General features: G+C 38.9%; 1 protein-coding gene across 3 annotated transcripts in view; it reads right to left on the bottom strand.

The window, feature by feature from the left end:
* The window catches only part of SASH1 (SAM and SH3 domain containing 1), a 160595-nt gene extending 140000 nt beyond the window's left edge, over positions 1-20595 (bottom strand). For 2 of the 3 annotated variants that reach the window (XM_044423043.1, XM_044423033.1), the window contains exon 1: positions 20159-20595. In XM_044423043.1, coding sequence (XP_044278978.1) covers positions 20159-20275 — 117 coding nt within the window. In that variant the 5' untranslated portion in view covers positions 20276-20595. The remainder of the gene's footprint in view (positions 1-20158) is intronic. The other variant, XM_044423051.1, reaches the window with a different exon arrangement.
* Between the last annotated feature and the right edge of the window lie 4918 nt (positions 20596-25513).

Raw genomic sequence — 25513 nt, forward strand, 5'->3', positions numbered from 1 at the left:
CATGACAAGTTATTTACTAAAAACTGGAAATAATTCAGTTTATTTTCTGGAATAACATCACATTCAGAAAATAAGTCTACCATTCCCAATGAGTCCCTCAAAGCTCCAAGCATCCTTCTCTTAGGCACACTGCTATACACATTCAGAAATATAACATGCTGCATAAGGATTATTTTTTCTGTCTCATCAAGTGTAGAATTGCATTTTTAAATACTTACTGGTAAGTGGATATAGGAGCAAAGGTGGTATACAAATAACAGCCACTGTGACCTATCCTCTTGCCATCCCCCTCTACTGCTCTGACACACTTGAATGCAGTGCCACTAAATCAAGGGTCTCAAACTCAACTCAGGGGGCCGCTGGAAGTAGAGTCTGGGTGAGGCTGGGCCACATCAAGTATTCCACCACCACGGTGGTGGTGGGCCGCTCATCCCGCGGCCGGCCTGGGCACCACCGGTGCTTTGAAGGCCGCAGGGCCCCTCCCCCGTGCCCCACCCATCCCGGCAACTGGCCCACGGGCCGCGAGTTTGAGACCCCTGCACTAAATGAAAGGCTCTCATCGGCACTAAAAGAGAAGGGAGACAGAAAGAGACACTTTCTTCTTTCCTAACCTCCAAATTCGACACATTTCCCACTGTTGCAGTATGTAACTCTTTAAGTGAAAAGGGATGTTTTCACATTTGGGAAGGAAGCTGAGAATTCTTAATTGGTTCCTAATTTTAACCTAAGCCAGATAAAACTATTGGGGCCTGTCAAAGCCTTATCTGAGTGGAAAGTTTTGCATATCTATTATTTATTTAGCATATAGTGATGGAACAATTAGCCAGGGTCTTACAAGGCCAATACAGAGTAGATATTTGGCTGCCTGCAATTGCTAGTTCATTCTGTTCAATCTCATGTACTTATCCAGTGTGCTGTGCAGAGGGAGAACTAGCTCCACATACATGCAGACCAGTTGGCATTCCGGTTGTTGGTTCATCGGGGCTTCTTCCACTGATTGTGCCTTGCCTCATGTCTGGGCAGGTCCAGCACCAGTCCTGCTCTCATGAACGCAGCTAGCTTTTTCCACCAGAATGGTACTCATTTATCTACTCACAATATTATATGCTTTCAAACTGCTGGTGGGAAGAAGCTAGAGATGAATGATGGGAGATCACTCCATCACGTGGTGCTGGGCTTGAACCGCTGGAGTGTGGCCATTTCTGGTTGGCACATCCAGCATTATTAAGTTGCTGTACCACCACACCTCCTCCATAGCCATAAGCCTTGGGTAAGGAAGTTTTTTTCAGTCCAAGAGCCACATTTAATTTTGAAGAGGTTTCTAGGAGCTGTATTCCAGTTGAAGTAAAATGGGCAGAGCCACAACCCCCAAAAAATAATGTTTTAAACTTCTTACTGCCAGTAGGTTAAGGCTGGGGGGCAGGGAAGGTTTCAACCTTTCAGAATGGGGAAAAACTGCACAAAAGCCAGGAAGTTACCAAATAAAAGGTAATGGGAAGGGGGCAGTGAGGCCAATGGAAGAGTGTGGGGGCATCTCTGAAGCCCCAGAGGGATGTACTGGGATTCCAAAACTGACCTCCAGACCAGGCCTCCTCCTGTGAGTAGAAGGGCTCTGTTTGTGGATGATTGTTGAGGATACCTCCTTTCCTACGTCAGAGTTCACCTTTGCAGGGTCTCCTGATATTTTGTGTAGCATTAGCAAGGGTCTAGAGAAGGGAGGGAGCAGTGAATTCCACTTCTATAAACTTGGATCTAATTCTTGATGTTCACATGTGTGTAGTGCCATTGTGGTGGAAACATGGCCATGTGTTAAATGAAACAGTCATTCCCTTTCTCAAAAGCACTGCTGACAAGTACTTAAGAGAGAGCACCTTTTGCCATACTAACCCACTTGGTCATTGAGGTGATTCGACCGCATGCCCCTGACAGTTCTACATGGACATGTGGTTGAATGGAATCTACAGAGAGAAACTGCCTTCAGGGTGGCGGCTCCATTTCTGTGGAACTTCTCTGGAAGTCACATAGGAGCTGACATTATGTTATTTCAAGAAGGCTTTCTGAACTAACAAGCCACAGATTTTTATTGCTTCTTTTTTAGCATGCACTTTTATTCCCTTTATCTTTCATTCAAATAATATTATGTGTTGAAAGATTTGTCATATACATGAATAGTAAAAAGCACAAGTAAAATAATTTCTCATTTCAGCACCGAGCAGAAAGGGTTTTATCATCAGTTACAGTAAGTACAACACATTAATTAAATCTTGGTGTGTGTCCATGTAGCCCATTCATCCCAGGAACAATTGCCTTTTTTTCTATGCCACTTTTACAGAAGAGAGAGGGGAAGGTAGGAATGCCTCAATCATGGCAACCTTTCTACCAAGTAACTAGCCTGGAATCAAAATGCTGCATGCAGCTTTTTGAATTTATTTTGCAGCTTGTCACCTGCCACCTGGGGCACCTACTCGCAGCCACTTGCTGCTGCTGCCCTGGGTACCTGCTTGCGGTTTGTCGTCTGGTCCTGCCACCTGAAGGCACCCACTTGTGGCTCTCAAGCATCTGACATTTACCATATGTGACTCTTCCATTGGCCGCTCCTGATATATACATTCAATATTTTAAGAATAAGCAACAATTTTTTCAAAAGGAAAGACATTGAAAAAACTTAGCCATACCCTGAATACCTTTTGCTTCTCACAGCTGTTCCATCTGCTCATCAATTCCTATGCCTTGCCAGTTTAGTAGCAGCTGGGTTAGAACAAATTATTGCATGCCTACTTCCAGGCATTAAAAAAATAAATAATCTTACTGCCAAGTAACTGATCCTGATACCTTGTTTGTTTAATAGTCCACAGGGTAGCCTGTAGTGTACAAGATGCTGCAGAGGATGAATGAAAGAGCATAGGACAATTATTTCTACTTTGCATGATACACGATGAGCTGTCCAGGTCATTTCATTTTTAGCACACATATGGGATATTACGAAATATGGCTGGGAGAGTCTATAAAGGTTTATAAAATTATGAACAATGTGGAGACAAGGGTAGTCTTTAAAGCCAACTGAGCTTGTCAATAGTTGAGAATTTGTGATAGCGCAGTGGTTTAAACCACTGTGCTGCTGGGCTGGTAGATCGAAAGGTCGCCGGTTCAAATCTGCACAACGGGGTGAGTTCCTGTTGCTCCGTCCCAGCTCCTGTCAGCCTTGCAGTTTGAAAGCATGCAAATGCAAGTAGATAAAAAGGTACCACTTCGGTGGGCAGGTAACAGCATTTCGTGCACTTCAGTGTTTAGTCATGCCAGCCACTGTCTGCAGACAAATGCTGGCTACTTCGGCTAGGAAACGGAGAAGAGCACTGCCCCCTAGAGTCAGGCGTGACTGGGCTTAATGTCAAGGGGAAACCTTTACCTTTACCATTCTATTGTATAAAATTTTAGTGACATTTGTTAAAATGACAAAAAAGCTGTAAAATAAAATTTAGTTACAAGTACAGATAGTGCAAGCTGTTCACAGTCTGGGGAATATCCAGGTTTATTATTTTAAAGCTTCAGGGTTCAATTGTTTAACTAATAATCTGTTTTTATATAAAACAATTATCTTTATAAAACCCACCAAAATTGATTGCAACTTTGATGGCGATAATAGTTTTGACAATCATTGCAGCTGTAATAAACCTGTAATAAACTAGGTTATATGACATCAGTGGCTTTGGGGTACTAGACGCCAGTACCAAAAATGGTACCAAAATCACTAGGAAAAGCATGGGAAGGAAAATAGGTGTTTTCCCATACGCTAAATATGGTTTGATTTTATAAAAGCAACATGTAAAACTAATTTTTAAAGGAAAGACCTGAACAAACTAATGAATTGGCTTACCAGCTGCTTAAACAAATGCTTATTATTGTCTCATACATTCCACAGAGGAAGTAGTGTAACAGAAAATGAAGGCACTTTTAATACATTATCAGACCCTGAACAGAAATGAAATTCTCACCCGTTTAAAAAAAAATCTGTGAAACAATCTTATATAAACAAGTGCTTTGAACAGATTGTGGTCAAACACAAGGTTTAATAAGCATACGATCACTCCAAATTAACCACAGATACAAGAGATGGAGGAGAAGGTGAGAAATGTGTATTAAGCTTAAATGTGTATCACCATCATCATGGTAAAAGTGATACTGGCATGTCTTCCAAATCCAGGAATACTCATCTTCATTTACAGATTTTGTCTAAAGATTTTTTTTTTTTAAACCAAAGAAGGCAATTTAACGTTTCTTCCCATTTGGTGCACATTTATACAGATTTGTTGTCCTGGTTACCAACCAGGTACTATGCTGGGCATAATGAGAATATAAGAAATGTTTCTATTGATCTGTGCACATAAACAAGTACTGGGAAATATATGCTTAGGCTTTGCAATCAACTAAAGAAAATAAAAAGGGCATATATTTAAATAATTACCTCAATAGATGCACTGGGGTTTAAGGCTTCAGCAGTTTCTGATGCAGTCCATTGATGCTATGCACTTTGTAGATGAAGCCAGTTATTTAAGACACAGGGTGAAAGATTTGCAAACAGTTCTTATTGTCCCAAAGACTACAGCTGGCCATTACTGATGACATTTTTACTGCATATTCCAATTGACATACAGGCAGAATTTCATCTATTGTTTAAGTGACATGAAAGCACCATTCAGGCATTACTCCGTGAATCAGCTAATAGGGTTGCAGATTTACTTATTATATAAACCAACCAGTGTACTTTCACAGATGAAAAGTTTCTATCAGCCCAATGGGTCAATTTTCAGAGATGGCTCCCTCTTTCTTGCAGCCCCTTGAGCCCCAAATCTGCTTTGGAGGCCCTCCAGAGCAAATCTGAAGATGCATGGGTGTTGGCTTGTGGATAACTGGCAAATATGTGGTCCCCTTCTTCACTCCACTGAAAGAAGTCTGCTGCCACTGGAGGGAGAGCAGGTGGATTTCACTCCATGTTTTATTCCACCTTTCCTTAAAGGGAAAACATTTTATCCTCACAGCTAGGCTTAGGTTGGGATCACCCAGTTGATTACAGTCTGCCCCCTTATTAACTTCACACACTTTCAGAAAATAGAAACGCAAGTTTTCATCATACAAATCACGTTCTTTTTCCTTATTAGCAGAACAGAAAGGGTGTACAGACAAGAACTGCGTATCACAGTCCTACCAGCTGCATCCCACCTACTTCCTTAAAGAGTTCCTGCGGAAATCCTTACTGCTACAAAATTGGGTGTCACTACCGAAAGGATAAACAGTGACATTCTTTTTAGTTTTTTAGGTTACAGAGTCACAGGCTACAAATTTCTGGAAGTACAGTTAACAAGGCAGAATGCCAATAAGATCAGCATGCGATAGTAGAATACTGCACAAAATTCTAGCTACGAATTGTAAATTAGTTGAAATTCTCCTCTTTTGCCTGTTCATCTCCTAAATTTTTTAGTATATAACAACTGATAAGTTATTCTCATACTGCTGCTTTCATTCTATCAGAGTGGCCCAATAAGTGTCACATTGTAGTGTTCCTGTAGCAGCAATTATAATAATCTGTGTTTTTGTAGCATTGCACATTAGCACTGTTAAGAAAACCACTTACATATAAACTTTATAGTACTGGGGACTGGCTTTTTATTGTCCCAGCCAAGCAAAAAGAAGGTTGCACACAAACAGTATTTTATTTAGGAGCAATAATACAGTCATCAGGGGGGTTTGGCTCATTTAATTAAACCTAGTACAATCACCCTCCTGTGGGCTTTAAACTGTGAATATCCATTTAAATATTATTTAGATGCATATCTTCTAAGTACTGTGGACTGTGCAGAGCATCATGTTTATATCAATTAGGGATATCAGCAAGCTAATAAAAGCTTTATGTCTTGCCAGTTTATAAACCTTTTCATTCTTGGATCTGGTATTTTTATTCCTTTATGATCTTACATGCCCATATTGCTTCATCATTGCCAAAGTGCCTGTTGATGAGACTAAACAGCCTGCTTCCTCAACTAAATAGAATTTAATATTGCACTCTTCTTGCCAACATGTTACAGCGGCTTGTTGTGAAATAAATGATCAACATGGCATTATAGAATGACCCTAGTTTGTCTGAGGCTTTATAACCATAGCAGAAGTATCAAACTACCTAGATCAGCAATTTGATATAACAGTGGGTTCTGGAAAACACCATGTTACCTTGCACTGTGCTTTCTTATTATACGAACCTTTTCTGAATAGTATCACCAGCCACTAATTCTCATTATGATCCAAAAGTGCTAAGGCAACATTTAAACCATTTCATATTTTACAGTAGCTTAGGCAGCAGGATATACCAAGGCAGGAAAAAATAATGGGTCAACATAGCAACTGAGAGATCTACTGGGTCTGATGGATGTTAATTACCACACATGATACTCAGTCTAACAATTATCCGACAAATTCTTAACAACAGTTCTTTTGGAAAGCACACATACTTAAACTTCATTCTTGTTGCCTCCCAAGCCTCCCATAAGCACAGATCAGCATTGACTGTAAATACATTTGTCTGTTTTGAACCAGGTTTGGAAAAAATCTTACCAATCTGAAAAGCTTTGGAGATTATTGGAAAATCTTGGGTTCTCTGCAGGGTTTGTTTAAAATTTGGAGTATCACATTGTCACTGTAATTTGAGAAGATCTGTAGCATAGCTCCTTTTCCATGATGCAAAGATTTATGCTCAAAGGACTAGATCATGTTGGTAGAGCCATACTATAGCTACCTCTTCCATCTTAGGTTTATTATTTATTGACCAAAAGTCAATTGCTGAGCCAGTGAGGAGGAACAATACGCAGCACTTTTAGATTTCTGGATGTTTCTAGCAGTTCCTGAAACTAGTGGTTACTGCAGGGGAGGAAAGCATCTGTGTTCCTCCTCACAACCCTCTTTCGCAGCCTAGTCACATGAACACCTCTGAACACAATAGCTTGAGTAACTATAGCTTGTGTCAAATCACTCTACCTTTGTAACATCATCTGCTGTATCCAGCATACCCACAGAATGCAACAGCACAGATGCTTAGAGTGGCTTGTGACAGACATAGGGTGAAAAACTGGTTATTTAAATAGTTTTTTCTTCAAAGCATGCTTTAAAAAATATTTCTAATTACTTCTGTTTATGTTTGCATTTGTATTCATGTGCTTTTTATGAGCAATCCACTCTGAAAACTAATGTAAAAAGGCAATTCAGAGTTTCTTTAAATGAATGAATAGCAGAGCTGATTAGAAAGCATTTTTACTGCTTTCTATGGAAACTACCATTCTTCTTCAAAAAAGGAACAAGTATCCTATTAGACTGTAGCAGCAGCAAAGCACTGGGAAGCACTTACTCCTGATATCCAGAACATCACCAAGAAAGACACGTGCACTCAGTCTCTAGAGCTGTTTTTAATAATTTTGAAAGGTCCCTTTTATTACTAAGTTGATGATGGATGGATGGATTTATAGATAAGCACTATATGCAATCCTTTTAAAGCACTTTTTAAAAGGCAGGCATCATGCTTGCAGTATTGCTAGAGAGGCAAAGCCGACAGCTGAACCAGTGTTACAAGTCCTGGTATGTACACCTGTCATTCAAACTGGAAAGCCAGGAAGGAGACAGATTCACACCACAGCTGAGAACCTGCTGTAGATTCTTTCTATATTATTACATCTGTCTTTTACCTTTATGTATGGTATTTATATATTGCTCCACAATCATATCCTAGAGGGGCAAACAGTAAAGAATTAAAACAAACAAAAAAACACAATATTTTAAAAATGTTCTTGATGGTTCAAATGTTTGTCCATCATCCTATTGAAAAGCAAATGTGATCTCATAACAGAAAGGATCTCATATTCATTTTTGGTATATAAACATGGATAATCAGAGCTAAATCAAAATGACAGCAGTCAAGGTAATGCCAGGTCAAAAATTCAATCCAGAATTTGAAGCCCATTCAGGTGTGACTGTAGACATAAAATGGAATCCTCACCATCAAATAAATGATTTTTAAGATACTTTTATTATCAGCTAAACTTATAAGTTGTCTCTAAAAATCATACATGAATCCTATTTTCCTTTTGTTCCTGCCTTGAAAATACATTTTGAACTATGCATAGAATAGATGTGTACATGCTTACATTGGGTTATGTGTTGTCTATAAAAGAGTGGCATAAAATCTGTCCAATAATCTATTCAACAATAACACAATTACAGGAACATTTTTATTTAAGAATGTATTGACTTCCAATAAGATATAAAATAAAATCACATTTTGAACCTCTCCTTTAGTAGATGAGATTTGTTAAATCAGTACTTCTAAATAAAAGAAATTAAAATAAGCTACTCCAAATCCAGGAAAATTAAATCATGCACAGATACAGCTTCATTATCAAATATTCTGGAAATACAACTTGTGTTCTTTATTTCAACAGATAAATAACTTTAAAATATGAGCAATTTAAAAGTAATAATCAATTTCTCCTAATAATACATATAAAATTGTTCCATTATCGATAACACCTCAAACACTTTTTAAATATCACATGTTCCTTCTCTACCAACAAAGGTACTTTTGTCATGATTGTGTGTAAAAACTTTAATAAGGCCCAGCTGTTCTAAGGCATGGAACCAATTTTTGGATCCCCTTACATAAATGAAAAACATGCTTATCTCAGGAAATACCTTGTGTGCATTAGCCTCCTACTCCTTATGAACACTAAATGGTACTTTGCTTAGGTACCATTGCACACTTTTGAAAAAGTCAAATTACTCCACTCTACCATCTTATACTTTGGCCTCATTTAACCAATACCCATCCCACATTTTCCACCAACCCACTCTTGCTTGGATGTGCAGTGTAACATCCTATTATGATAGTTCTTTAGAATCTTTCTTTTACTGGGGTTAGACTGATGAAGAACCACAGAAAGATCTTTTCTGTGGAAGCTTCGGATCTTATAGAAAGAAAGACCTGTACAAAATCTGAAAGGGTAAGAAGGAGACTAGAGTTGTAATGGCAGAGAAGATGGAAAAGTCAGGGGTAGCCCTTTTCACATTGGGAAATTAAAACCCACATACATTTTACAAAACAGCTTTTTCAAAATGATGGATGAAATATTTTAAGTAATGTGTGCAACCAGATTGTAGTAACCAATTGTATTACTGGAAAATTTCTAGATTCCAAAGTGAGAACAGCATTGTCTAGATTACTAAAGAACCAAGTATCTTAGGACTTGAATGAGAGCAATTAAGTGGCAGTGATGGAAGACTTGGGTCAAAACTAAGTTAGAGTCCATTGTATGGCCTATTTTAGGGCAGCAAAATTGTTCATTGCTGTCACTACCATATCAGCAGCTTGTGTGCCAACAGAGTTGTTCTGAGAGCTGAAAAGAGTATTATACTCGAGGCCTCAGTGTACTGAGGAAAAGCTTTTGGCAAGACAACTTGACAAGTTTGCAAACTACCTTACTGATAATATCACTTATATCTACTCTGACTTGGACTCTATTCAGAAAGCAGACTAGGGTTTTTGTTACAGAATCCACTTGCTCAGTACTGATGAATAAATTTCCAATCATATGTTGGTTCTATCCTTGTCTATTTAGTTTGTAGGGTGGGACAACTTTTTTTTGGCTGCAACAGATATCAAGCTTGTTCTACTCTGGAGACCAAATATATTTTGAATTTTTGTTTAAATAAAACCAAGGAATTCAAACTTACAAATGTCATAAATATCTCTAATAATGCAATATTAAGGCACATTTCATATTCCTATAGGAGAACATAAAGATTGGATTAGAAATGTTATAATCCCAAACACATTGAAGCAGAGTAAGCCCCACTGAACAGCAAACATACTACATTGTATTTCATGAATTTCTATTTCCCCTAACATCTGTGATGATGCTCTTTAAGAAAAATTGGAAAACTACTTTTTTCTCTATGGTTTCAACTTTTCTATAAGCTTTACACCTCTAATAAGGTTGAAAGGCTTAGAGGAAAACAAGGATACTGAAAGGAAAACATTCTGGCAAAGTCAAAATCCAGTATGTTGCTTTGCATAACAGGAAAATACTACTGTAGCTAGTAGTATCCAATGTGTATCTAATACTGGGTGGACCATTTCCAGAATAGCAATCCCAATATTGAACAGTGACTTTTTTTAACCTATAAAAGCTAAAGTACAGTGCTATCTTTGCTTCTCTAAGTCTTCATGTAAAATTAAATATACATCTCTGATCTTGGACATGGTAGCAAAATAATTGAAACCATTTATTTATTATTTAATTTTTCGATTTACATCCTACCTTTTCCCTACAAAGAGCTCAAAGCAGCTTACATCATTCTCCTCCTCCATCTTATCCCCACAACAACCCTGTGAGGTAGGGCTAAGAGTCTGGCTAGAACCACCAGGATTTTCTCTTAACAACCAATAAGGGACATATAAAAAGCACTGTCTACAGTTATGAAATTGTTTTGTTTTTAACACTGCAGTACTTCTATTCTCCCCCTGTGAAGAAAGAGTATCCATACAGGCATCATGAAACACAAACACAAAATTAGTTGTTATGGAGTAACAGCAGAGGTCTTCTTATAGATCAGTTACCGGTTAAAGAATAGAAGGGAGAGAGTCAGAATAAATGGTAATTTCTCCCAAAGGAGGTAGGTAAGCAGGGGACTCCCACAGAGATATGTATTAGAACCAACGCTTTTTAACTTTTGATTAATGATCTGGAATAGTGAGCAATGAAGTTGCAAGTTTGCCGATGACAACAACTATTTATGGTGGTTAAAACGAAAAGAGATTGTAGGAGCTCCAAAGAGATCACTCCAACCTGGGAGAATAGCAGTCAAAATGGAAAACATGGTTCAATATGAGCAAATGTTATGTAAAGCCTGTTGAGGCAAATAAATCCCAACTTCAAGCGTAGGCTGATGAGATCCGAACAGACAGGTGAACAGGAAAGGGACCTTGGGGCCGTGGTGGTGTCATGAGCCATGCTTCTCCCTCCGAGCAGTATCAGTCTCACTAGTGTTTCTTTGCTTATTGATCTGTGTTACATGAGAGTCTCTGTGCATGCACAAAGTGAAGTGTTGCACCCTTTCTACAGTTCATCTAGCTCTATAAAGAGATTAGCAGAGCCTTTTTGCAGATGAGGTCATACACTCCCCTTTGCAAAATGTCATTCTGCACAAGACACCACTCTCATTCTGGTTCTGCCACTTTGTGGAAGCTAAAAAAAGGAAAACACTTTCATACACCATGATTGGGACTTTTATCTGCATAGTTCCTTTTATGCTATAAGTGACCAGACAAATGCCTACAGTTCGAAAAGTATATGTTGACACAAGATTCTATGAAACAAAAAGATGCAGTGTAACAATAGAAGGAAAGGTGGTTCACTTGAACCCCAGGCAAGAATATTATTAGATTTACACATTCATTTCTGTCTGCTCTGCACAAACTTTCTAATTCGCATCAGATTCTATGCAGTTTAACTTCAACAATGTACATTAAACTGGGAGTGACAACTAGTACAAGGAAACCAAAGAGTCCTGTGCATCTGTGCAAAGCACTTCCGTATGTGCACAAAGAGGCTACTGATTTCCATACAACCCTCACCTGTGCACACACACACCCCAAACACATATCTCAGTGCATTTCCTGATCTGTAGGAATGGTTTTTTGGTGCTTACAACCATGTGTAACAGGAAAAGGGAGATGAAAACTCCTTGGAACATGTGCAAAATTACAAGCCCAGTCATTTTGTTTAAACTCCAAGTGTTCAAACTTTCTCCATACAAAACCCCACACTTCTAGGAAAATGAAGAAGTGCCTAATGACAAAATAAAAAGTGTATTTTCTAAGTAAAAACATTAGGTTTTGTTTAAGAACTACTCACAATATTTTAAAAATTAAATAGCAGTGTTCATTTACTGGCAGTATACAGTGCTGCCTGAACATCAGTGGCATCCACTGCTAATGTAACAAGCTAGCTGTTCTTGAAGCGATCAAAAATGTGTGGAAACACTCATTTGTGGAACAGGACAAGTCAACAGATGCTCCATTCTGCAAGCTACACTGAACTGTCCCATTCTAGAAGTAAACATTTCCACTGATTTCTAGGGTTGCTTTAGGAAGAGCTAGTTTCTGTTATGTTAGTGAATGGACCCGTGTGTGCAATTGAATGAGCAGAAGTATAGCAGCAGTATTGGATATTGCCCATTACATTTTAATTTTGAAAAGAACTCTCTTAACTTTTCAAGTGAGTCTTAAACATGGCCATATGTTCAGCCAATTAGCCAAACTGCTTTCAGAGGCACCTCAATGTTCAGGCACAGCAACATAATCTGTATGCTTTGGTGGCTTAATGGTTCTCCAAGTCAACAGAAGTGACACACAAAAGGGGTCTGTGTAGGATATACAGTTTAAGAAATTTTGGGTTAGCTGAAGTAAATGTATATTCTTCTGTGCATTTTATTGTGATGTTAAATAAATTATAGGTTTGCCTCATGCACCAACTACATTCCTGAATCTTACATTAATGTACCTACATAAAAATGATTCTGGCAATTATCTATCTGTCTTTAAAAGTTAACTTTTTGGGTGCTCTGGGGCAAAAGTTAAACCTAATTGTTATAATATGCAGGTGAAGGTGTTGTATCATATGGTATAACTTATGTGCACCAATAATAATATTCCAACTATAAATGTAAGCTGATGTTATTCATCTCAATACAGACAAACTGTTCTAACTACTACTGGCACTGGTACTACTACTACTGTTCTAACTACTACTGGCATCTAACTACTGCTGGCAGTGGCCAACAAAACCATAATGATTTATTTATTTTTCCATTCAATTTGCACAGTTTTGCTGACCTAAAACAGGCCATCCCGACACTTTCTTTTCCAATCCAGAATTTTATATTTTTCCATTTTACAACAACCAAAGAAAAGGAAAAGGATTTTTAATTAGTATATGACCCAGATATCCACTCCAAAATAAATAGCTACATTTTAAAAGACATTATAATAAAAATAATGCAAATATGTAAGCAATCTATCACATACACATTCTATAGCACTTTCCTGTGGTTAGGTCTGTTCCAAACAGTAATAAACAGTTGGCAATTTTCCTATCAAAGAAGTGGAACAACAGGATCTACCTTCCCATAGTCATTTTAAATAAAAAGCGAAAATATATATTCTGTTCAATAAAAAAAACCTGAAAATTTACAGTTGGACATTACCTTCAATTAGAACCAATCAAAATCCCACAAAAAATACTGTGGAAGCTTTCAAGCTTTTTCAGCACCCTTCATCCGGCTTGGTAGAATAAACAGCAGGGAATGAGGTGTGAACAAAAAAGTACAAGAATCAGGCCACATGTAATGGCCACACAGTTTACATTTTAGACCCAGTAACAAGATGGTGAATTAGGACACTAAATGTGTCAGAGCAATACAATGGTAAAACCAGCTGCCTAGAGAGGTGGGGTTGGGTTCTCCCACACTAGGGATATTAAAAAAAAAACTGGACAGCCATTTGAATGGGATGGTGTAACATGATGTCCTGCAACAGCAGGAAGTTGGACTTGATGGCCTTCATGGTCCCTTCCAATTCTACTGTTCTATGATTCTATGAATAGGTGCTGCAAGTATCAAGTCACATCTTTGGTTCCAAGAAAAAGAATCAATTGCTGACCCATACACAAAAAAGCCATAAAATATAAAAGCTGTTACACAGATCTGTCTTTTGGCTTGGTAGAGAAACACTAGTTCCTAGATTTTTACTTGACAAGAACATCTTCTCTATTCTTCTATATATTAAGTTATGCTATTCTCCAGTTTTGGAACTGTCAACCTTGCAGCAGTTACCAGATTAATCAATAGCACTTGGTATCCAACTCCTATGTATATGAAACCCATTGAAATTAATGAGATTTAAGTTAGTCATTAACTTAAGTACCATTTATTTCAGTGGGCTCACTGTATGGATAACTAACAGTGAATACTGTCTAATTATTTTAATCCTTAACAGCACAATTTCAAATATCATTGGTTATAAACAAGGGATTGGATCTGGATCTGGACTTAGTCATGTTTAAGATTTTGAGTTAATGATACTAAGTTAATCGTGACTAATTTGTCACATTGATTGCAATGGTTTTATTCCAAGTATGACTAAGTCTGGATCCATCCCATTACTTGCATTCACATCTTGCATCACAGAGTCACAAATTACAAGTTAGATCATCATCTTTTCAAAAATTGTTGATACTGTCCTGAAATCATTGAAAACACACTAGCAAGCATATACTGTCATTGTTATAGCACTCAAAAATCATCTTGCACTGCTCAATTAAGAGCACATATGAGACCAGATTCATACATGTTATCCAGTTCTACCCCATAAGACAATTCTCCTCACATTTTTAAGCCTAAGACCTATATATAATAATTACTCATTTGCATGTGATAAAAAATAAAATACACATGAAATTCTGAATTTACAGTACCATATCCGTCAATAAAGATAATGCATATAGCTCCTTATTAAAGGCAGAAATCTTTTTAAATTATCCATGTTTCATACAGAAAAATCTTATAGCAAAATCCATGAAAAAATTTCAGTCATGATAGCATTTTCTAGAAGAGCTAGCTAGACTTTTACTTTTACAAATTTGTCCAAATTCTTCAGTTTGGGTTTAGTAAAATCTAAACCTTACTTTAAACAGAGTTCCAGGTCTCAATACTTCTTATGAACAATGGAAGCAATTCATTGGGAGGTTTTCCTGCACAAACCAAATTGAAATAAACACATGATGCACAAGAGTACTTCTGTGTTTTTTCACATTTCCCATCCATCTCAGTGTTATATGTTCAAGTAAAGAGAAATTCTCAATAGTAAGCGCCCTAATTCCGTAATAGGCATGGTAAAAATATGCCTGCACCAAATAATTGTCTTACTGATACATATATTACTAGGTTTTAACTGTGGTTCTGCTACACAATCAGAACCCAAATGGTTTATCTCCATAGATATCAGTTTTAAATTATAAGATTTAAACAGTTCAGCTCCTTGTCAAAGATAAATCTTCATAACTAGACAAATTACATCACTAAGAGCAAAAGTCCAATCAGTGACACTGATATAGTACATACACAGAAATGTTTCAGAATGTCATTAGTTTAACACCATAGCACAATGTTTTTTGAAACAATGAATACTATTTGAACCAATTAATAGCTGTGACAACTATTTCTAAATGCTTGGACTCAAATAATAATAGAAATACCTCATCTAATATTTCTTCAGATTAATCAGGAAGGGCAAGTCATTTCCAATTCAGCAAATCCAAATATAGACCTTCTTTTCTACTGTGTTTCCAAATCATGGTAAGAAGTTAGGGCTAGGGTTGGAGTTAGGGTAAGAAGGATCTTCTAAGTATACCTTTATTATCTCTCCTCGCCTCTCAGCCCTACAGCTGAAGCTCTCTGAGAGGTACAACTTTTATGCAAGTTGCATTCACTTATTCCTAAACAATAAATCAGAATCTCCAATAATTATTCCCATTATTATCCCATAGTAAAAAATATCACTGAAAGGCAGAGATGACAGGATGAATTCTGGATTAATCTGATCTATTCATCAGTGACCCATTCTAGTAGGACGAAATCAAGATCAAAAAAATGTGCAGCACATGGCTACACAGGCCAAACACCACATTGCTGAAAAATTAAACTGTTCTTCAATGAAACTGGTGGACATTTGCATGATATATCTGTGTAATGAGATGTTATGAAACATACTTCAGGGTAGTAAAAAAAAACTATTCAAATAGGAGTCAGATCATGAGGTTATTGGTCATTTAGGAAGTATGTACATAGCACATTTCCTTTCCATAAAGATGATTTCCGAAACACTCACTTCTAATCCTTTCTCTTAATTTGCACTGGCTTCCTGTAGAGATAACTTTAGGGAAGTTGTGACTCTGGGAATCTGATTATTAAAATTCAGTTTCCAGCTCTAAAATCAGAAACTTCTATTTACATGGTGAAGCAGATATTAAATGCCTAATATAAATGACCAATACTTCATTTTTGCACTTCTCTGCCTTGCAGGAACTCTGAAATAGCTGAACATACTATTGTGTCTTAGATTTGCTGTAACATTTACAAAGATAATCTTTCTTGTTCGATCCTTCATATTGTTATTTACTTGTAAACCTCTATACAGTACAGAAACTCACATATGCCTTCTATAAATCAAGGAATCACACTACAGAGACTAAGATCTGATAATGTATCTGCTCCACATTTTTTGAACACCAAAGGAGTAAAGAAACATCTTGAGTAAGGGGTTGTTTCAAAAATCCATTCAGTTGAATAACATGACCAAAAGCTTGCTTCCAATATTTGCAATATTTGCTGGTTGAAATAAAGTTATTTACTGAGAGTTCCAATAATTATGCCCAGAACACACTAAAAGTAAAAGTGGCTTACATTTAACTTTGAAGAAATACTTGATGCCAAATTCTAGATAGTGGTGTTACCTTTGGGTTTAAATTTCATGTTCCACAGGCTGACTCAACCAGATCCATTAAGTTAGATTAATCTGCCTCCAAATTATGCCCTTCAAATATTTTGTACTTCAGCTCCCATCAGCCTCAGTCATGGCCAATGGTCATTAATGTTCTTATTACTGAATATCTGTAGCGCAATAGATTGGGGAAGGCTGAAGTGGAAACAGGCACTTTTGCAACATGGACTGGCTGATCCTAGGTTTAAAGCTACATCCTTGCCTTTTCTGAACTACGCACTGAGATGACGGTTGGCAAAGGTTCTTAACATCATTATTACTAGTAGGGCAAGAGTAGCATTGCTACAATATTCATAGTGGTAGCTGTTGATTATGGGAAATTACCACGGGATCCAAGAGAACAGGACAGTGCTTGTAGCTGTATGACCTAAGTCTTGAGGACATAATTAAGCTGGGAAACCATACCACCTATGAGTCTATCAGCTAATTTGTAAAGAGAAGAGGATGAGCCAGAGTGGTTCATTATCCAATGACAGGCATTCTTAGAAGCCACTATATGAACAAAATTCCCTTGTGCAATTTGGAAAGCAGAAAATATGGCATCAAATGCATCCTGAAAGCACACCTGTTCATCTAGGCTTTTCCTGACTTGTAATCAAATTAACTATGCTGCCCCATGCTCCTTTAATGCTTATTATTATTAAACTGCATTTAAAATTGTATTTTAAATCAATTTGCAATTGTGAATTTTATTTTATATGGAAATTGCTTAGGCAGTTTTTTAATACTTGGCAGTAGAGAAATAGTACAAATAAATAAAGAGCCAATACTGGAAGGGGCAATTTAAAATAAAGTTATCTTTAAAATTGATTAGTTTAGGGTTACTGAAAACACCCTCTAAATTAATCCAATTCCAAATTGGATAAGGTGAGGAACATATATATTTCAATTAAATAATGTCTGATTGGTGTGCATACAGTTTTCACCTTGAAAAGCTTTTATTTAATATTAAAGAATAAAAACAGATAAACCCTTGTACCTCACTCAAGAATGCAAGCAAATATCAACATGCTGGTGATTATACCAAACAAGTAACTTTTTTGAATTTATAGGCCATATTCTTAGCTGCCCACTCTCAGTATTATAATCTAGTTTAACTCCATAAACAGCCCCTGCTATCCTAAGATTTTAAAGAGTGTAATATTAAAAATATGCCTGAAAAACAGGATTTCCTTAATTATTGTTTCCTTATCATTTGCAAAGTTCCCATTTACTTCTGGCCTTTTAGCTGTAAATGTCCATCAAATTTAAAGTTCCTCTAACTGATACTACCTGCTGAAAGGGAAGAACAGCACTTTCCCAACATTTATTTTGCCACTCTAGATGCTCTTACAGATGTAGGCATAAAGACTTCTCCATCCATTTGTTTCTCAAGTTTTGAAAGCACTGCAAAGTTATCCCATCATTATAATGCTGTAGCCATCCACACCACTGAATTTTCACATTGAATTACCAGCCACAGCTAGTAATTTTGCCCTAGCATCTGTGCTATGAAACTGGCAGGACTAAGGCCAGCATTTTCCTTGCTACATTAACCTTCTCTAGACACCCAGTTTAAATCAGTTTGTCTCACTCTCTTTAACTCACCCTGCACACTGGCCACAGTACATTCAACACAATTTTGCTACGTGCCGGAAAATGTATTCCATGTAAGCTCATAGTGCATTTAATTGAAGCACTGCATCCATTAAAAATAACAGAAAAAGAGTAAGTGAATCCTAGCATGGTTTCTTAGTTCAACATATGAATGTTTCAAGCATGTACATTCTGAGGAATCAAGAACTGCTTGACTGCTCCTTGCCCACATATCTCTCTACCAACACTGCCTGGCATCCAAGTATCCTTTGTTTCTCTCCACCACTACCCTGATTTTATTCCCCCCCCCCCATTCCCTTCATCTAGCTCTTCTTTCTGGGGGGATGGGTGAAAAAGGAAGGAAGGGTAGCACAGATTGATACTGGGCATAAAAGAGTGGAAAGTAAAAGGGATCCCACTCTGGTGGTTATTTTGTAAGATGGAATGTAAGACTGTATGCATTTTTTACTATTTTCTGAAACCAAAAAGAACTGTTTAATGCCATTGTTTGGTCAACTTTCATCTAATCTACCCTAACTTCCTTCTCCCTTTTTATCATATCTAAGTAGCGGTAAGCATTCCTATACAGCACTCGATATTACACAGGCAAATTAGATGATGGCTTCATTTTAAAAAATATGTCCTTTTATTTTAATAGATAAAATCTTACTGGTTTTTTTTCTACCCTTGATTCCTAAAAATATTAGTTCCAAGTTTTCTCAAGTGCAGTAAGTGATAACCTTAAGTTGAAATTTATATAAAACCACAATAATAACGGGGGGGGGGTTTGTTTTTTTGTTTTGTTTTTACCAAGACTTACATTCCATCTTCTACTTTTATAGAAAAATCTCAGCAGCTTAGGTTTACCCTTTCAAAATATACAGACAATTAGATGTAGAGTGTCAACAAGCTAAATACTATCATAACAGTGCACAGCACATTCTAAAAGTCTGATTATAGTTAATAATAAAAATATAATTATGTGTTTGGATCAGAGCAATTTTACTCTTATTCTCTTCCTGCCAATGAAGAGTTAAAAATGCCTGAAAGAGTTAAGCATTCCATTAGTCAGTTCTACTCCTGCAATGCAACTGGTGTGGTTACAGTGGTTGAACTAATTAAATTTAGGGCATGTATGGTGTAGCTGAATATTTTTGATCCACCATAGCTATTGAATTATTGAACCTCAGGGGAGGGAGGAAGAGATCAGCACAACATGAAAGGAGTACTAGAAATATTCAATTCCCAGCATACTCCATAATCTACTGCCTTATGAAAACCTGATAAAATCACTCTACAGTTCTCTGTAAAGACAGCATCAAAAAACAAAAACAAAACAAACACTGGCACACAGTTGAAATTCAGCTCACAAGTTTAACAAGTCACAGCCTTACCTCAACTGTTTTTACGATGCATATGAAAGGGAAACATATTTACCCATCAGCTCCGGAATGGGATTCAGTCACACAGTATTTAAAACACTATACTTACACAAAAGTCTGCTAGAAGTTATACCTTGACTGTTCTATTTAAATTTCCAAGGATACTCCGACATATTCCTAATCATTTTCCACACCATTTATTGGCTCGAAAGGAAAGTGACCCCCTCCCCACAACACAAATCCGCAACGTGCATTTTATCAGATAAACTTTCACACAACAGGTGCCACTCCAAAGAGGGGCAATTTAGGTCGCGCCCGACGCGGGGTTTGACAAGTACACTCAGCTGCACCCCCTCGGCAAGTAACCGACGCCCTGGCAGCACTTTTTAGGAATCCTTGCTAAGTTTTCACCCAAGCGGACACTTTTGAGGAAAGCCGGCCAGAACGACGCCGGGGCTCTTCCATGCTGCCAAAGCCTCGCAGCCGTGAGAGCGCGCCCGGCACCTTCCCTGGTCCTCGCCCCGTTTCGCCCATCACCGCAGCCACTCACCAGTATGCCCATGACGTCCGTCCAGAGCCTGGAGAAACTCTCGGGCAGGGTGCCGTCGCTGTCCCTGTCCCCCTGCGGCTCCGCGCCCGCGGGGCGGCCCTCCTCCTCCTCCTCCATAGTCGCCTCGAGCAGCAAGCGGGGCTGCCCCTGGACCGAGCCTCGGGCCGACGGCGTCCCGCAGCCTCACGTCCTCACGCAGCCCGGCGGCGCCTCAGCCCTCGCAAGCCGGTCCCTTCGCCAGCCGCCCCACCATGCCAGCTCGCTTGGCCGTCCTGCTGCTCCCGAGTTCGCCTGCCCGAACCGCCCCCCCACCGGAGGGGAAGGGGGCGCTGCCCTTCCGCCTGCAAGACCTCTTCCCGGCTTCAGCAATGCTCAGCGCATCCAGGAACTGCCATGCCCCGCACAAACTTTGCCTGCTTGCCGCGGCGAGCAACAGGATGGCAAAGCAAAGCGGGGCGGAACCAAGCTCTCCTCCTGCGGGGGTGATCGGAGAAGTCTGGGCCGCTTCTTCGGGGTGTGGGGCGAAGCCCCTTCCAAGACAGGCAAAGGGCATGCACCAAAACGGTCAGTGAGCCTTCCGCTCCGAAATCCGTGCCGGCCCGGGGTCGGTTTTGAACTTGTAGACGACGCTTGAATTCTTTGTTTCCCCCTGTTTTCCAAGTGGACTCTCCCAACTCCACATGACTGCGCTCTCTGTCTCCAGAGAAAGCATTTAAGCAACAAAAGGTGCTCTGATGTCAGCCCCTTTGCATGGCAATGAGCCCCAGCACAGGCGAACAAACCTCCTGTTGAAAGACAGCAGCCTCGCTGAAGCTTCTGCCTGGCCCAAGTCTCCACTCGCACTACAAAGATACTCTCTTGAAGCTATCCCCTCTCAACGGAGTTAATGTTTAAGCCAGCCCAGCCTCCGGCAAGGATTTCAAGAATGCCCACCTTAGTCCCTCCGCCCCCTCCCAGGAATCCTACTACTAAAGCTTGCCTAAAGCACTCCCATCCGCCTGTGCCAAAGAAGCAAGCCCAGAAAACTTGGGCTCAAACTTTTGTCTGTGTGTCCACCGTGATGCTTGAAAAACATTGGTCGGGCCTTTTCAACAGAAGCACATTTTGTCACAGGATCACTCACGTTTCAGGATCAGGGAGCCGAATAGGAAATCTGATTGCTTGCTCACTAAGAGCAGTGCACTGGTGTTTCTGGAACACCTTTTTTTCCCTGTAGGCTAAGGATCATTTCATACTGACTAGAGGCAAATTCAGTCTTGCTACCAAATGAACAGCTTAACAAGCTGCTTTTAGTCACAATTCCCTGATGTGCTATTAACTGTATGATTCATGGGAGCATGCTTTTCTTACGTGCACACTTTACAGTATAAGTGTACACTTAAAGTATAGTTAAAATGTGTAACCTACGAAGGTGGTTTTACACACAAGTAATAACTGAATGCTGCTCACACTGGTTGGTCCTGTCCTCTGTCCCAGCACACCCTACATCTACACATTAGACACCTTGTATATGGCAAGGTAACATCAGCTCCTGTTGCACATAACTGATGCAATCCACTGTGTTGGATGTACACAGGGCACAAATCAGCAAACATGCTATCACATGTACACAAAAATATTCTCTAGAAAGCTTGTGAATTGGAACCACATAAAACACACACAGGGATGTTGCTCATTTGTGCCCTTTAGTAGTCACCACTAGAACTGGCTCTAACTCCTTGTGTGTTACCCATTGTCTTCCTGATGGAGCTGAGAATGTGGAATAATGGCATCTGTTCACATGGCTAGTACTAGTGGTCAAACAATATGACCACAATAGGAATTGTTTGCTATAGAGAAATTGTCAGATAATTTATCGACAATGTCTCTCCCCTTCTGCACAAAAAGACACCTCCAGATTAAATGACATAGCTGGGGATCAAACCTTCATATGAAAAGAAGGGCTCCAGACAAACTGCCATTCTTCAAACTTAACAAATGTGAAGATATTGTCTATTCTGTGGTCTGAAGTCAATTAATATTTCCCCCAAGCTCAGCACATGGAAGATATGCTTGACTTCAAAAGAAAGTACCAAAAGTTATGAACCACAGGAAAAAATATGATCTATTCTTAGAAAGGAAAATATAGGATCTGAATAGGATTGTGAAGGCAGTCTGATTTTGGAGGTTGCTCCGCCCGCCTGCCCGCTTTCTGTCTTTCTTGTCTTATTAGACTGAATTTGAATTGTTTATGCTAAGACAATTGCTCTTGAATTCATTTTAATCTCTGATTTAATCTCTCCATTTAATCATATACAAGCAATGAACTGATAATCAGAACCTGTGGCTGGATCACATAACGCACAACACACATACCACAACAGACTAGAATCCACAGTCCCACTAATATAGCAACCACTGTATTTAACCACATTTTTTAGGTTTGCATCCCGTCTTTTTTGCAAAGAGCTTGTGAAATTTAGAGATTTCTGGGAATGACTCAACATAACCAGAAGGGGCAATAGTGGCCGAAGAACCCCAAGAAACCTAGTTTGTATAGACAAGGGTTGTAAACAAAACACCAGTCACAATGTTCAGCATGAAGAAGAAAGCATGCTATTGTTAAATATAGCCTCTCTGCATGACAGACTGCTTTAGAAATGGTACAAGTAAAGCAGACTAGAGATATAATCCAATCCTAACCACATTTATTCGATTTATTATGCTTAAGATTACAGACTAATTATGTTACAATATTTTAATCATTTTATTCATCTCTGAGGAAGAGAAATGGTGATAGTTGATTGTGCAAAATTTAAAAAAAAGTTGTTTATGAAACTACTGTTGGGAAAGGGATGTTAAGTTATGATATGAAGTAAGTCAAAACTCAGACACATTATAGGATGGGAAACGGTGATGGCATGATCACAGTCCCATCTTCCAGTCCTAAATCCTGCCTGAGAAAACTCAAAGTATCTGGATGTTTACTCAGACTGCTAACATTTGCATTTAAATTAAATGGCCATCAGCAGGTGTTAACTCTAAACAAATAACCCAACTGAATCAGGAAGTTTGCACTTTCCAAAGCTGCTGCCTTAAATAGATAGTGAATTCACAAAAGTACACTGGATTGCACTGTATACATAAGTAAATGGCACTGCTGCCTCCACTGAATTTGTTCTTCTGTTGCTGCTAAGCCTTTCCGCTGTTCTATACTTGGATTGTCCTTTAAAGACAGTTACTCACACACGTTACATAAACAAAAGCTAAAATGTGTGCATAGATGTGCAAGTCATAAATGGTACTATGTGCAGACTAGTATCAATAGTTAGCAAGTGCATAGAGTTAATATTCACTGATTTGGGACTAAAAAAATCTCAGTGTTTTTTTTCCCCAGTTATTGCTCTCCTGCACTCCACTCCAGCCTAAGGTCTCTTAAGGATTTCCTCGTCTGACACTTGCAGCATAGGGCTTTGCTTCTTTGAAGAATGTATGACTAGACAGGATTGCAGTGATGGGAACTCACTCCAGAATCGTGGCATTTTTGATGACTTTGTACTGGTGCAGGTACATAGTTCTGATGTGGCACTTGTGCACAAGAGTTGGACAACACAGAAGCACCTGTGCAACTGAACCACACAAAGCTCTGCAAGATGTATCAAAGTGTCATGTGAGGAGGATGTGGGAGTTTTGGGCATTATGATATGATCATTGCCAACACTGGCTCTCTCTTTGTGCTAGCTGAACACTGCACATACAACGCATTAATCCAGTTCAACTCAGTTTGTCATGAAAAACATCACACTGACTTCAAACAGCCGCACACACAAGAATAAACAGCATGAGAGAAAGCCCCCAAAACCATGCACCTGCATTACTTTCCAGTGCATAGAAACTCACAACACCCTAGGCAACCCCCACCTCTGGCTTCCTGCACTCATGCCAGGTAGACAAAAAAGCTGGATACTAGGAACAGGATCAGAAGAGACTTTCTTGCCAGGCAGTCTCTAGCCCAGACCTGCTAAAGCATGCTCGCTGAGGAAAAGCTTGCTGCTTCCTGGCATCCTTCAGGCTGACGCAATTGCAGCATACCTACCAAAACACAGGGCAATCAGAAAGAACACTTAATATCAAGAGCATGGAGAAAAGGAGGGAATGACTTTCTAGTTTTGTGGGAAAAGAAGACTGTGTGCATTTAGATATATTATAATGAATCTTATTTTTATTTCAATTATCTGATAGTTAATTGGACTCTATCAACAGGGTTTATCTTAAAGTCTACATTAGGTCCAGAGAATTCCTATAAAGTGCCCCCAGTTTGACATATGTTTTGTGTGTACTAGAGCTGTTTCATGCAAATCAGAAAAAGGAAAGTACTATTGGAATTCACATTTTAAAATGCTTGTGTTTATTAAGGGTATTCTAAAGCAGAATACCACTAATAAAGTATGTTACCCATAGTTCTATTATGTGTATTTCTGTGTATTTAATGTGTATTAAATATTAATGAGTAAAACACCAATTGGGCCTTTGTATAGCAGGCACGTGAGGCCAACTCTGGAGCAAATTCTTAAAATAAACTTTTTTTTTTGAAACCAGGAAGTCCTCCTTTTCAAACTTAATCAAACTAAATGGGGACTACACACAAAGCCCAACCTGGTCTTCCATTCACTTTAGTGGAGCTTGCACAGGAGAGTATTTCAGTGGAAGGTGCCCATGTCATCTTCCAAGCCATTAAGACTATATGGCAATGGAGAGCAAGGACAGGTTCTTGGTGGCTCTCCCATGTCAGTGGAAAACCAACCCTCTGAAGACCCACACATTTTTCAGCTGCATGCATCCTGAAGCGGTACAAATTGCTTTTCTGTTTTGTAGCTACTGTTACACAAATGCTTAGGATAGAGTGGCTAATAATCTGATACAGATATTTAGGAAACAATTTATCTTGCTGTTTTATATATTATGTATTCCAAGAGTGATGTGATTTGCTTCTGGCAAAGGGGATGGGGTATAGCAAGGTACTGTCAGTGAAAAATCTTCCACTGACATGAATGAAAGGCCTTAATGCTAATAGCAGGCATGGCTGTGACCATAGCTGTGGAGTAAAGCCTTCCTAGCTCTTCTCAGCAGTGTCCCAGTCTGGGTGCCTCCAACATCTGCTCTATTTTAGTTTGGATCTGAGATGGACTGGATTACCTAAATGCTACTGCATTAAAAGCAAACTTTAACTCAGCTTTTTGCAATATTGTACCTTGCAGTTGTTTTGGAGTCCAACTCGTATCAGGCCTAGCCAACACAGCAGAAGGTCATGAATGTTAAATGTTGTAGTCCAAAAATCAGGCAGGCACACGGTGACTGTGCTTTTAAGCCACGACC

The sequence above is a fragment of the Varanus komodoensis genome, unplaced genomic scaffold (genome assembly GCF_004798865.1).
Source record: "Varanus komodoensis strain SLA01 unplaced genomic scaffold, ASM479886v1 scaffold1, whole genome shotgun sequence".
NCBI lineage: Eukaryota > Metazoa > Chordata > Lepidosauria > Squamata > Varanidae > Varanus > Varanus komodoensis.